The 13,410-nt window shown below is 45.9% G+C and overlaps 1 protein-coding gene across 1 annotated transcript in view; it reads right to left on the reverse strand.

Annotated features, from left to right (window-relative positions):
• Positions 1–750: 750 nt before the first annotated feature.
• Positions 751–13,410, reverse strand: part of NUAK1 (NUAK family kinase 1) — an 82,928-nt gene continuing 70,268 nt past the window's right edge. The window contains exons 5-7 of the mRNA XM_036761588.1: positions 11,163–11,282; positions 8,282–8,414; positions 751–5,553 (exon numbers count right to left, since the gene is read on the reverse strand). Of these exons, the coding sequence (XP_036617483.1) occupies positions 4,397–5,553; positions 8,282–8,414; positions 11,163–11,282 (1,410 nt within the window). The 3' untranslated portion in view covers positions 751–4,396. The remainder of the gene's footprint in view (positions 5,554–8,281; positions 8,415–11,162; positions 11,283–13,410) is intronic.

Genomic DNA, 13,410 nt, shown 5'->3' on the forward strand with positions numbered 1-13,410 from the left:
TCAAAGCATCCCACCCATCCACCCCCAAATGACCAGACCTTTTAACAGTAGGTTGCTTTCTTCCTCAACATCTTTTGTGGAAGCATTTTATTCACTGTTAGTGTCCTACATGGGCTGAAATATTACCAGTTACCTTGGCTATGTCTTGTCTCCCCATTCAGAGTATAAGTTCCTTGAGGTCAAGGAAGACAGTCATGGGCTTCTTTTCTCTTCCCCACAAGGGAAGGCACACAGTAAACACTCAATCATTACATAATGAATCTAACCTCATTGTTTTAATCCTAGCACCAATTTGGCAGGCCCCAAGTCCCCATGGGTCACTCTTTGACCAGTCAATCTCTTTTTGACTTGTACATATTCATATAAAATTCCCCTTAAAAAACTGGTCAAAATGAGTAGTAGTAGAAAGTTTTTAGACTTTAGAATGAGTCAGAGGACACTGGTTCGAATCCTTCCTGAGTGAACTTGGACAAATCATTTATTTCCTTGGCCTGTTTCCTCCTCATGTATACAATGAAGGACTGAGCTAATGGCTTATGAGTTCTTCTCACACTCTAGATCTATGGTCCTAGGACGCTATGTATGAACTGGATGAGGTGGTCCCTGCCAATTCCAAGCTCCTCCAGTTCTGTGATGGCAAAGCTCATTCATGCTTTATTCCCACTAATCATAAGTTATGGGAGGCCCATGGCGCAGGAAGGGGAGAAGAGAAGAGACCAAAGACAACAAAAAGATGCTAGGTCACAGCAATTCAGTTCAGCTCGTTGCATTTTTTATTTAACCTTAAAAAAAAAATCAGTATCCAATGAAAAATCCACTTTGGGTGAGTTCTCCAGCTTTTTCCCATGTACTGCTAAGGTCAAACAAACCAATGAGAGAAAACCAATTTTGGCTGGAGCCTTCAAACGCACTGCACCAATTAAATTACACCAAATATATTATTATACCTTTGAAATGGCTTTCAGACCAATAAATAAAAAAAAAGACAAATTCAAATAAAAAAGTCAACTTTGTATTACAAAAAAAATAGAAATTAAATAAAAACACAACACCGAGTGAAACAACTATGTGCAGTCAAGTTTTTCCTTTCTCTCTCTCTCTCTGTGTCTTCTTTTTTTAATCTTCTAGGAATGATAACATGCCAGTAAAACCCCTACAGAACATATCCAGTCTGACGATAAGCAGTCGACCATTCATTCACATTTGTACTTGAGAGAGCAGGCCTGGGCAACCCCCTCCCCAATTTCAACCTGAAAAAAAATGCTTCTGCTACCCAAATCAGCTGCATGAATGTGGAAGCTGATCCAGGTAACCACACTTTGATTTCTACCTGGCATCTCAAAGCACTTTCTGAACATTAGGGAAGATCTGCAGCTCACCCATGAAGGGAAGGACTGGTACACCCAATGGGCAGATGTGTAAACGGAGACACCAGGGGGTCTTGCCTAAGAGGGATGAATACCTGGAACACCAGGCTCCCTTTCCAGCATCATTAATTCCATGGAAATTAATTAAACATCACTCCTGTGAGGACTGGTTAAGAGGCAGGCTAGAATCCAGCAGAGAAGTTGGCTGAGGTGTTCCCCGCTATTTCAAGCTTGCCTTTAAAAGAATCCATGAACTTTTCTGCTCTGGAGTCAGAGGTCCCGGGTTCAGAATCCCACCTGATAACGACCTTTGTGACCTTAAGAAAGTCACAACCCCCCTGGGCCTCAATTTCCCCACCTGGAAATGCAGAGGTGGAACTAGATGGCCCCCGGGGTCCCTTTGGCTCTAGGTCAATGATCCTATGATTTTGAAAGTCTTGGAAACTTCCAAGGCCTCAACTTCTCCCTCTATAAAATGAGAGGTTGGGCTAAATGTCCTCCAAGGACCCTTCCAGCTCTAAAGTCATCATCACCTTTGCCCACAGAATGGAATACAGAAGTACACTGAGGGTGGAGGTGTGGGGGAGTGCATGGGAACAAGATGGTACTTCAGTGGGTCTGGAAATACACTGCGCCAAAGTGCTTTGAAGGGTATTAACAGTTGTTTGGCAAAGAAAAAAAAGTTGGTACTGAAAGCAATGGGCACATCTGCCACCTTTGTACTTGAATCACACAGGGGGCTTCTTGACCAGGCCAGCTAGGGTCCAAGGACAGCTGGCAGCAAAGAAGTTTTGGTCTATTGTTTGTTGCATTTGTGATGTACAAGATGGCACTGGGCTGAGCTACCAAGAGCCTTTGCCCCAGGGGCATGCATTTTTAGGAAACATCCATTTTCCTGGTTAAGTGCATGGTGGGGGAGGTGGGGAGATTAAATCAAACAGGGAACAACAGCATTAGGATGCGGTGGAAAGAACATAGATTGTTTAGCAGTCCTGAGAACCAGGTTCAAGTCTTGCCTCTCCGGCTAACTCTGTGGGACATTGAGGAAGGCGCTTCACCTCTTGACTCTTCATTTTTTTGATATGTGTGATCCCCAGCATCCTTTCTGGTTCTAACAGTCCTATGGGGCTGGGCCCTTCCTCTTGCCCGATCAGCTGGCCTAAGAAATCCAGGGGGGGATGATCTCCTAAAAGGCAGAGACTGGTTTTTGCCTTTTTTCTGTGCATTCCCATTGCTTAGCACAGTACCCAGCATGCAGTAAATGCTTAGTAAATGTGTATTGGTTGACTGGTGAAGAAGGAAGCAAGGCAGTGCCCTCCTGGCAAGGAGACAGATGAGCTCTGGATGGCATTCGTGATGCTCCAAAGTCTCTAGGGTGCATCCTCTTTCACCTTCCTAAGTCATCTCAAACAGCTACGTCCTCCCTCATTTCTCTGCCTCCCAGAATCTGGCAGTTTTCAATCAATGATTCCAATCTGTCCAGACCTGGGGACTCTGCCATATCCTCCCAACCACAATAATCCACCAGGAGGATAGAGAATCATCATGGGTTCTATCTCAGTGTTCCTGAGTCCAATCATCTAGCTTTCTTCCATTTCGGAGTCCTGAATCCTAACCGACTGAACCATGCTGATTCCTAACTTGGGAATCAGGAAGATCTAGGCTCAAATTCTGCCCCAGACACCTAGTACTTGTATGACCCTAGGCAAAATGCTTAACACGTCTGGGCCTCGGTTCCTCATCTATAAAATGAGGGGATTGGACTCAGGGGCTTCTCAAGTTCCTTCTATCGCTAATCTATGACCCCATGATCCATTTCAGTTTCCATTTAAAAGCCCAGAATTCTGATGCATCCTCCAAGCTTACGACCTAATGAGTTACATTCTGTTTGGAGGGAATGCACATTCCAGTGGCTTCTCCATTTCTTGACCCAACGCTATACCCTTCCCATATACTAACATTCTAGAAGCAACCTACTCTAACTCTCCAAGTCCTGTGCCCACCCCCTCTAGCAAGAGGGCACTGCTTGCAGACAATGAATTCAGCCGAATTAAACCCATAAACCCTTTGGAGATTAAAGACATGAACAAGGACATCCGGTTGTAAGACTGGGAGCCTGAGAGGCAGCATTCCAGTTAATACTACAACCTTAGAAAAGATTGATGTCTGTTCCTGAGGGGTTGGGGGCAGCTCTCAGTCACCTAGGCTAAAACTCAACAGACGGCTCCCCCAGCTTTATGTCCACTGCTAATTTTATTCTCTTGCTCCCGTGAAGCCTCTTCTCATAGCTAAGGACAAGTAGGACAACCAAGAGGCTTAACCCTCTCTTTTCCCCCCAGTTGCTCCCCAGGCAGCTATGAGAATGGGGCAGTGAAATAGATAAGAAGGTGGTAGGCAGCAAGAGGGAATGGAGAGCATCCATCTGGAGCCAGGAACCAAGCACTGGTTACATGTCTTTCCCACCAGCACCCAAAATACTCTTGTGACCAAGCTCAAGCTTTCTACTTAGAGTGATTATCAGGGCACTTACCCGATGGCATCCTGGCAGCCCAAGCTATGGATGCTCCTGCTCCCAAAGGGAGTGAACTCAGCTCATGGAGCAGGGCTTGGGGAGGGACTGCCTTGGGAAGCTCAATGGTTGGTTAGACTGACCCATTCCCACAGACTCCTAGGAAGAAAGAGTAGCCTCATTCGGGACTGACTCTCCCCAGTCTTGCCCAGAAGCAGCCTAAATGAGATTTCTAAAGAGAGACCTCCCAGACACTCATGCCAGATGCTGTGTCCTCAGAACAGATGGCATCAGGTATATGCTAATCAGACCAAATGGGCAGATGGGCAGCACTTCCTTTTCATGCGCCCTGTGTGGCTTGGCATGCTCACAGGATTTGGCAAAGGAAGACCCCCCCCAACAGGTTTTGAGATCCTTATTATCTGTCAGTAAACCAGTAACCAGGTGGGTATCACCACCAGCACAAAGGTGATCCCTCTGCCCCTACCCCCCCTCCCCATGCTCCCCGCCCACCCAGCTGCTAATTAAGTTTGTTGCAGATTTCTAGGGCTTTCTTATACACCTGAGTCACATCGTCCATGTCTGTGAGCAGGGAAAAACTATTGTCTACCAGCCGGTTTCGATACCGTTTTAGGTACTGAGGCCTTGGCCGGTTCTGAAGCCCCTCAAAATCCTGGATCTGGAGGAAGTTTTCGGCAGAGACGCAGCTCCGGATCCGCTGCTGGGCTGGCCGGCTCTCCTGCAGGTCGAGCAGATCAAAGGAGTCACTGGACAGGATGCTGTCGTCGCTGATCACGCTAGATGGGCGGCTGTAACTCCGAGAGAGCCCTTCCCCCGGCACGCCCCTCTCCTCCATGGATTCCAGCATGGGCACCCCAGGACTGACAAGCGTAGAGTCCGTGCTACTGGCTGAGTACTTGCTACTGTGTTTCAAGATGCCCTTCCTCCGGTAAGAGAGGTCGTGGGGGCCCCCCGGGGCTGAGTCGGGGACCCCTGGAGAGGGGAGGTTGGTGCCTCCTGGAGCATCATTACTATCCAACAATTCGGATGACTCGCTCCGTTCCGGAGAGGAGTAGTAACCAGATTCTCTCTGCTGGGTCTTCTTCAAGATGCCTTTTTTGGGCATCGTTGCCGACTGCTTGGGTCCAAGTTTGCTGGCTCCCTCGGTCTCCACAGGGCTCTTCAGGGGCGTCCCAGTCCTACATATCTCCTGTTCCATTTTAAAGCCCGAGGGCAGCGTGGGGCTGACCACCCCTTCAATGAAACCTGCGCTGTGAGACCGGTGCTCACTGTTGCTTCTCTTCTTCAGGATGCTCTTGGGCCTCTTGGAGCTGGATTTGCATGGGCTCTCCACTGGCCCATCCTGGCCCGATTGGGCAATGTCATTCTCCTTCTTAGACTTCTTCAGTGACCTCTGCCTTTCCAGCGCCCCTTCCGTGGCACCAGGTTTGGCCGAGCTTTTGACTTTGGTCTCCCCCTCCGCTTGCAGGCCAGTGGAGCGGTGGTGCCAGTCAATGATCCGCGCCAGCAGCGGGGACTCCGAGTCCCTCAGGGCATCACAGTCACACACACTGCTCCTGCAGCCCCAGTTGACCCACCAGTGGTTGGCGATATCCTCAATGGTGGCACGGCGTTCGGGGTTGACCATCAGCATCCACCTGATCAGTCCTCGGGCATCTAAAGCCAAGAACAGAAAAGTCTCTGGTTAAGAAACAAGATGCAAATTTGACTATGAAGAATGAGAGCTGGGCAGGCAGATGATTAAAGAGGCTCCAGGAAGGAAGGCCTTAACAGAAGCTGTAGATGAACCTATGCTACTGGATCTGAAGTGGATCGGCTTCAGGATTCATGCTGAAGGCCCATGATCCCCTCAGAGAAATGCGCTAGTGGGTTATCAAACAGCTGAATGTTCTTCCATATTAGTGAAGGAATGTCATAGAGCTTCGGACCTTTCCATCAACTCTGGTCATTTCTTTTTTAATGGAAAGGGGGGAAAATGGGCAGAGAGAGAAAAAAGTTCTTGACCTAGTTCTTGGCCTATCAGATTCTTCCAGCGGGTATCATCCCCCCTCCCCCCAAAAAAGGGAAACACAGATAACCAAATATTCCTTTATCACTTGGAAGGAACACTTATACAAACACACACATATGTATGCATGAATATCTGTGTATATGTATGTACATATATACATCCATATATGCATGTGTGTACACACACACACATCATTTAGAAATGACAAGTAAAATCTTCCCTGGACGGATGAGCCTGGGGCTAGGCTAAAACATACCCATGCATCAGAGTGGGGAAACTGAGGTCAGTAGATACCTGCACAATTGTGAGGACTTTCTCTTGGGTTCCGATGTACTTCAGGAAAGCAACAACCAATTGGGGACATGTGGATACTTAAAGATTGTATTTGGTTGGAATGGGTTATGGTTCCCTATTCCATTAGCAGTCAAATCATTTTTTCCATGTTTTGTTTAATTAGAGCATGGCGGTAGAATGCATAGGGAGCTCCCAATGAGGAAATTCTCATTCCCGTGCAGATTGCCTGGGTGACCCTAGATAAGTCACTTAACCTCTGTGGGCCTTAATTTCCACAAATGTGAAATAGAGTGATTAGACCAGGTTAGTGGTGCTAAAGTGGGGGGCCACATATTGACTTAGAAAACTACATATTAAACATTACTTTATTTCTATAAATATACTTATAGATTACATATAATATATTCATATATTTTATGATATATAAATTTTATATAATATATAATTTATATATAATATATTATATTACATATAATTTATCTATTTATATATTATATAATATATATTTGTATTTATGTATTTGTATTATATAAATGTTTATTTATATTTATATAAAAATATTTCTATTTTACTTTGGAGGGCAGCTAGGTGGTATAAAGGATAGAGCACCAGGCCTGGAGTCAGAAAGACCTGAGTGCAAATGTAGCCTCAGACTCTCACTAGCTGTGTGACCCTGGGCAAGTCACTTCACCCTGTTTGCCTCAGTTTTCTCATCTGTAAAACGAGCTGGAGAAGGAAATGACAAACCACTCCAGTATCTTTGCCAAGAAAACCCCAAACGGAGTCATGAAGAGTCAGACATGACAAAAAAAAAAAAGACAGACTGAACACACACACACACACACACACAATTTTACTTTTATCTATCTTGTTAAGTGTTTCCCAACTACATTTTAATCTGGCTCAGGTCACAAAGAGCTATGAGTGTTTGACCCCTCAGGACTGGGTGACCTCTGAGATTCCTTCCAATTGTTACTCTTTGAACATCTTCGGTCTTAAAGAGATGCCTGGGGCATGGAGACATTAAGTGACTAGCCCAGGATCATGAAGACAGCAAGAATCAGAGGTAGTACTTGAACAGAGGCCCTTTTGACTCCAAAGCCAGCTCTTGGTGCCATGCTATTCCTCCAACCCCTCCGGTTTTCACATAACCCACCTCCCACCGCAGGGTCAGGCAGGAGAACTGATCTGTATCAGGACCTGCTCTCAAATTTCAGTTTGTCTGTACTAACCCACTGGGAAACCTCTGCTCTCCCAGACCTAGCTGAAAAGACCCTATTGGAACTTCCGGGAGGCCAGACAAACCTACCATATATCTTAGTTTATAGGGTTGACCTTTTGAGGTTAAAGGGGGGAAAATAGTTCCCAAATTGGGGTCAGTTTATAGGCCAAATATTCCAGAAGCTAAGTCCCTGCCTGACCCCCACCTCTACCCCTCCCAGAGGCCTCAGGCCTACAAAGTTGCTACCAGGCTACCTTAAGCTAGCCCTTTGCTACATCCTCTGCCTATCAGCCACAGCTGAATAAAGAGGTTTCTCTATAGGCTGACTAGAATTTTGATCCAAAAAACTTCAGGCTGGATTATATGTCAGGTGAATTTAGACTGAGAGATAGAATGGCTGCAACCAAACAAAAGTTATTTCAAAAGGAGAGGAAAAGCAGGGAACGGGGAATGTTGATTGGTTAGAACGGCAGGGGAGGGGGACTGTAGATATGGTGGCTGTCACCAGCATAGGGAAGGCACCAGCTGCTGTAACTTCAGCAGCCATCCTCATGGCTGTGAGCAGAACCATTACCCCTTGGCCCAGTCCCTAATTCTGCAGCTATTTCAGAGTGACAGGGAGCAGGGTGAGGGTGCAGAGACCCCCTTTGTAGGAGGCTCTTCTTGGATGGCTGCCTCACCCATCTTTCTCCATAGGGTGTAGTGTTCTTTGTTAGGGGATGGAGAGGGGGGTAGAGTTGGGAGATGTACTTGCTGCAATAAAATGATGCCCAAGGTATTAGCTGGGCTTGGCAAGGTAGCAATGCTGAGCCTCCCCAGGTGCCCCTGGTGGCAATTCCCCCAGCTCTGCCACGCACCTGAAGGCTGGGTGGGTTCCCGGTATTCACCGCTGCTGATCTGGCGGATGAGGTTCTTGTGATCAAAGCCATCAAAGGGCATCGTCCCATAAACCAGAGTGTAAAGCAATACGCCCAAGGCCCAGCTGTCCACCTGGAGCAGGAGAATGAGAAGCAGGAGACAGATAAAGGCCAACCCCAGCAAAGTCTCCTCAGACCATGGGTTCTTACCCTTTTGGGGCCACGGCCCCCTTTGGCAGTCTAGTGAAGCCCATGGACCTCATCTCAGAATGTTTATAAATATAATACATAATTACATATATTATATATAATACATAATAAATAAAATACAGAGGATTACCAAAAAAAATTAAACTTTAATAGCTTAACATTTCACAAAGACTTTTGGAACACCCTGTATAGTTATCCAATTTTTTTTTCAAACCAAGATGAACTTTATTTCCAGGTCTTTGCTTCGACAAAAAGTGCGGTCACACAGATTTTGTTGTATATGAAAACTTTTTGTCATTTGTCATTTGTCACCTAATAGTGTTTTATTTTGTCCAATATTTTCTAAAGATAGTTTTCAACATGGATCCAAATATTAAAAAAAAAAAACAAACAAGTTCGTAGACCCTGGTGAAGAACCTCTGACCTAGATCATCAGCAGAATTAGGGGCAGCTGGCCTCCACCCTATTCCCACTTAAGACTCCCAGGCTGCACTTAGCAACTGTCATCTAGTAACTCGCTACAATCTGACAGAGAATCTCCAAAGCATTGCAGCTGAATGTCACAGGGGCATCCAGTAGGGGGGCCTGATTCATCCTTTCAGTGAGTGTGAAACAATAATTAAGTATTAATTAGTAATAATTTTTAGCAATTAGTAATAATAAGTGATCAAAAATTAGGCAGCTAGACGGGGCAACAAACAGAGTGCTGGGCCTGGAGCCAGGAAGACTTGTGTTCAAATACAGCTTCAGACAATTCCCAGCTCTGTGACCCGGGGTGAGTCACGATTTCCATCTTCCTCAGTTTCCTCATCCACAGAATGGGTGTAATTATAGCACCCACCTCCCAGGATTGTCGTGAGTACCACATTCATGATCACATTTGTGAAGCTCTTAGCACAGTGCCTGACACACAGTAGGTGCTTTATAAATCATCATTGTCATCAGCTAGCGATTGGCCTCAGTTTCCCCATCCACAGAACGGCGGTAATAGCAGCACCTCCTTACGAGGCTTGTTGTGAGACTCGGATGAGACAATACACGTGAAGCGCTCTGCCATCCACAAAGCCATGGGGTAAATGCTAGCTGTCATTATCACCCATCATTCAGTGCCCTCGTATGTATCCTTCTGGCTCGACAAGGGACTCACCCAGGATCACAGAGCCAGCACATATCAGAGGCAAGTCTTGAACCCACATCTTTATAACTCCCAGGGGAATATGGTGGCCCCAAAAAGCTACGGCTTGGCCTTCCTCGATGGCAGCAGAGGAGCCAGGACAAGGGAGGTGGCAATGCCACATCAGGAGCGCTGTGTTCCCTTGTTTGCGAATGACATTGATAAGCTGGGAAGTGTGTTCATATGGTGAAGACGATGATGAAGGCACTTTAGGTCATGCCTTATAACAACGAGGCAGGCACACAGTAAAAACAGAACTCTCTTTGGGGTCCGAGCAGTGTGCATTTACTAGCTGCACGACCTTGGGCAGCAATTCCAACTCCCTGGGTCTCAGTTTCCTCATCTGTAAAATGAGAGGGCTGGCCTAGATGAGGGGAGTCTTCCCCTTCTGTGTGTCATGGACCTCTCTGGGCAGTCTTGCACATAGACCCTTTCTTAAAATCATGCTTGTCACCCACATTCCTAACTGAAGAAATGCTCGATTTCAGACAGAGGGTAGTGAGAATGAAGATGTAAATGTTTGCCTGTCTGAGTTCACAGACCCCCAAACTATCCATTCACCCTAAGTTAAGGATTTCTAGCCTCTGAGGTCCTTTCCGGCTCTAATCCAGAGTCTATGTTTAATCTTTGGGGGACACAGCGGCCTACAGAGCTAAGGCTTAGGCTGCCTCGGTGGAAGCACAGGAGCCAGGAGGCCAATAAGAGAAACCCCAGGGAACATGCTGGCTATCTTCAAGTGTTTGAAGGGCCACCGCATGAAAGAGAGATTAGATTGTTTGTGTTTGGCCCCAGACAGAAAAACGGGGAGGATTCGGTGGGAGTGACAGAGGCAAATATAGGTTAGATTTCAGGGGAAAAACATCTTGATGATTTTGGCGGCCCAGAGGCTGTCTCCATAAAGCTAGTGAGCTTCCCATCACTGGAGGGCTTCAAGAAAAGACTGGATGGGCACTCATCAGGCCTGTTATAAATGGGACACCATTGGGATTGGAGTAGAGTGCCTTTGTGGTTGGGTCCTCCAAGGCCTTCCAGTCTGACCTTCTCATGTTATAGATGAGCAAACAGATACTCGGATGCAAAATGACTTCCCTGAGGTCATACTCTAGAAATTCTTTCTGATTCTCACACTGAATGATCATATGTGTGTCCCTATTAATATTTAATCTTCTTAGCTTGAGCCCAACATTCTAGCCCATTGAGGTCTTTCTGGATCCTGTCATCCAAAATATCCCTCTGCCTTTGTGTCATCTACAAATGTGATAATCACGTCATCTGAATCTCACATCAATCTGTTTAAAGAAGCCTTGAGACACAGAAAGGGATAGGTGGAAGAAGAACGTAGAGAAGACAGAAAAATGCGTGTGTGTGTGTGTGTGTGTGTGTATGTGTGTGTCTGTCTGTCTGTCTGTCTGTCTGTCTGTCTCATCCATTAGAAGACTCCATTGAAATCTATTTTTGTATTTAAATTCTACCCATCACACCAGCCCCATCACTCACCTCAGGGCCTCGGTACGGTCTTCCATTGACAATTTCTGGGGATGCATAAAGAGGGCTCCCACAAAAAGTCTGCAGAAATTTATCCTTCTGATAGAGGTTAGAGAGACCAAAGTCAGCAATCTGCAAAGAGAGTCAAGACACCATTCTGCTCATTAATTCAATTCAGATCAACTCAGTTCACTGAGCATTCGTTAAGCCCCACAGTGCCAACCGCCTAGTTCACCGGAATTCGGGCCAATGTTTCTGACATCTACACCTTTTTCCAACAAACACTGGCTATCTGTTGGGACAGGCTCATTTCCCATAGGAGTGTTCCTCCATTAGAACACTGGGTTGCATTGCCATTTACTCTTTGGCATTCTTTCTCCAGGAGAAGGTCCCTTCAACTTAGGGAAAAAGAAAGTTACAGTAGGAGATAACAGAAATGTCCACTGTCATGTGTGTAGCTCAGATGGAGTCACTCACTGGAAATTGGCTCGTAAAAATCCTGTGACCAAAAAGTCTATAAATAATCACGGCAAGTGCCTAATGACACATGATGTATAATCACTTAATTGGACATCTGTCTAGTAGAGTGAATATAAAATAATCGGTCCCCATTTACATTGTTAGTACAGTTTTCCATTTACTTTAAGTATAACATTTTGTATCAACTCCCATTACGGACAATTGGTGTGTGACCTTAGGGGTATATATATAAATAGAATTAAAAATGCACCTCCCTCCCTTCATTGCAGAAGTGGGGAATTATGGGTATAAAATATTGCATGTATGGTCAGATACCATTAAAAGGTTTGTTGGGATGCCTTTTTGATCCTCTTCCTTTTTTAATGTCTGTTACTGGGGATGGATGCATGGAGGAAAGGGGAGAACAGATACAGTTGTAAAGAATGTGATTTAACAACAAAAAGCCAATATTAAAATACAAGTAGAACGACCACCACTGGGCATTCACTAGCAGTATGACCCTGGGCAAGTCACTTCACCCTGTTTGCCTCAGTTTCCTCATCTGTAAAATGAGCTGGAGAAGGAAATGGCAAACTACTCCAGTGTATTTGCCAAGAAAACCCCAAAGGGAGTTGGACACGACTGAAACAACCCAACAATTAACAACAATTAAAAGGTAGCATCATTTCTTTCCAGCTGCCCAAGGATTCCTTTGGCTCCCCGAGAGCCATACTGCCCCCCTCTCATCCCGACCCCCACCCACCTTCCCCTTGACGTTCAGCTGACCTGGGGACCATATCCTGGGCTGGATTCTCTGAGAAGCAGCTTCTGTATTTTGAAACTTTTCTGTTCTGCGTGAACTATTTTTGTGACGGTGAAATTTAAAAACAATGGAAATGCTGAGGCTTGAAATTGGAGACTTTCTCCACGGTGCCCAAGCCTTACCATGCATTACCCGAGACAGACTGAATCATGCTGAGTATCCAGAGGGAGGCCCCTCATGGGCCCCTACAGGCTGGGTGACCTTTTTTATACTTCAGGCAAAATGTTAGCCACAATCTAGGGGTAAAACCCACAGCATCGGAGGATGCCAGATTAGAGCTGGAGGGGAAGAAGGCATGCGGCCCAATCCTCTCATTTTACAGATGACCAAACTGAGACCCACAGAGGTCAAATGACTTACTCGAGGTCACACAGGTGGCATCATGTGATTATTATTAAGGCATCAAGGCAGTATTGCCTAGTGGATAGAGAGACAGCCTCAAAGCCTGGATTCAAAGCCTGCCTCAAACACTAGCTACATGAGCAAGTGAGGGCAGAGAAGGTGCCAAGCTGAACTGAGAAAGGAAATCCCCTATACCAAAGGGAATTCCCTGCACCAATGAAGTCACACAGCCCATCCCTACGCCCCTCCTATTATGTGCTAAGTGTTTACATGCACAGAATCACAGATGTCGAGCTGAAAGGGACCTTAGGGTTGTCTCACCCAACTCCTTCATTTTACAGATGTGGACACAGAGCAGAATGAAGCCGGATGACAGAGGGCCTTGAATGCCAGATTAAGGTTCTTGGCCTTGATTAAGAAGGCTTCAGTGAAGTCTCTGCAGAAGGCATAACTAGCCAAAGGTCAAAGTTAGGTGATGCCACAGCAGATGAACACAGGGCCTGGAGTTAGAAAGACCTGAGTTCAAATCCAGCCTCAGATACATACTAGCTGCACGACCCTGGGCAAGTCATTTTACCTGTCTGCCTCAGTTTCCTCATCTGTAAAATGAAGATAATAATTACACCTCCTTCACAA

Source organism: Trichosurus vulpecula, chromosome 5 (assembly GCF_011100635.1).
Source record: "Trichosurus vulpecula isolate mTriVul1 chromosome 5, mTriVul1.pri, whole genome shotgun sequence".
Taxonomy (NCBI): domain Eukaryota; kingdom Metazoa; phylum Chordata; class Mammalia; order Diprotodontia; family Phalangeridae; genus Trichosurus; species Trichosurus vulpecula.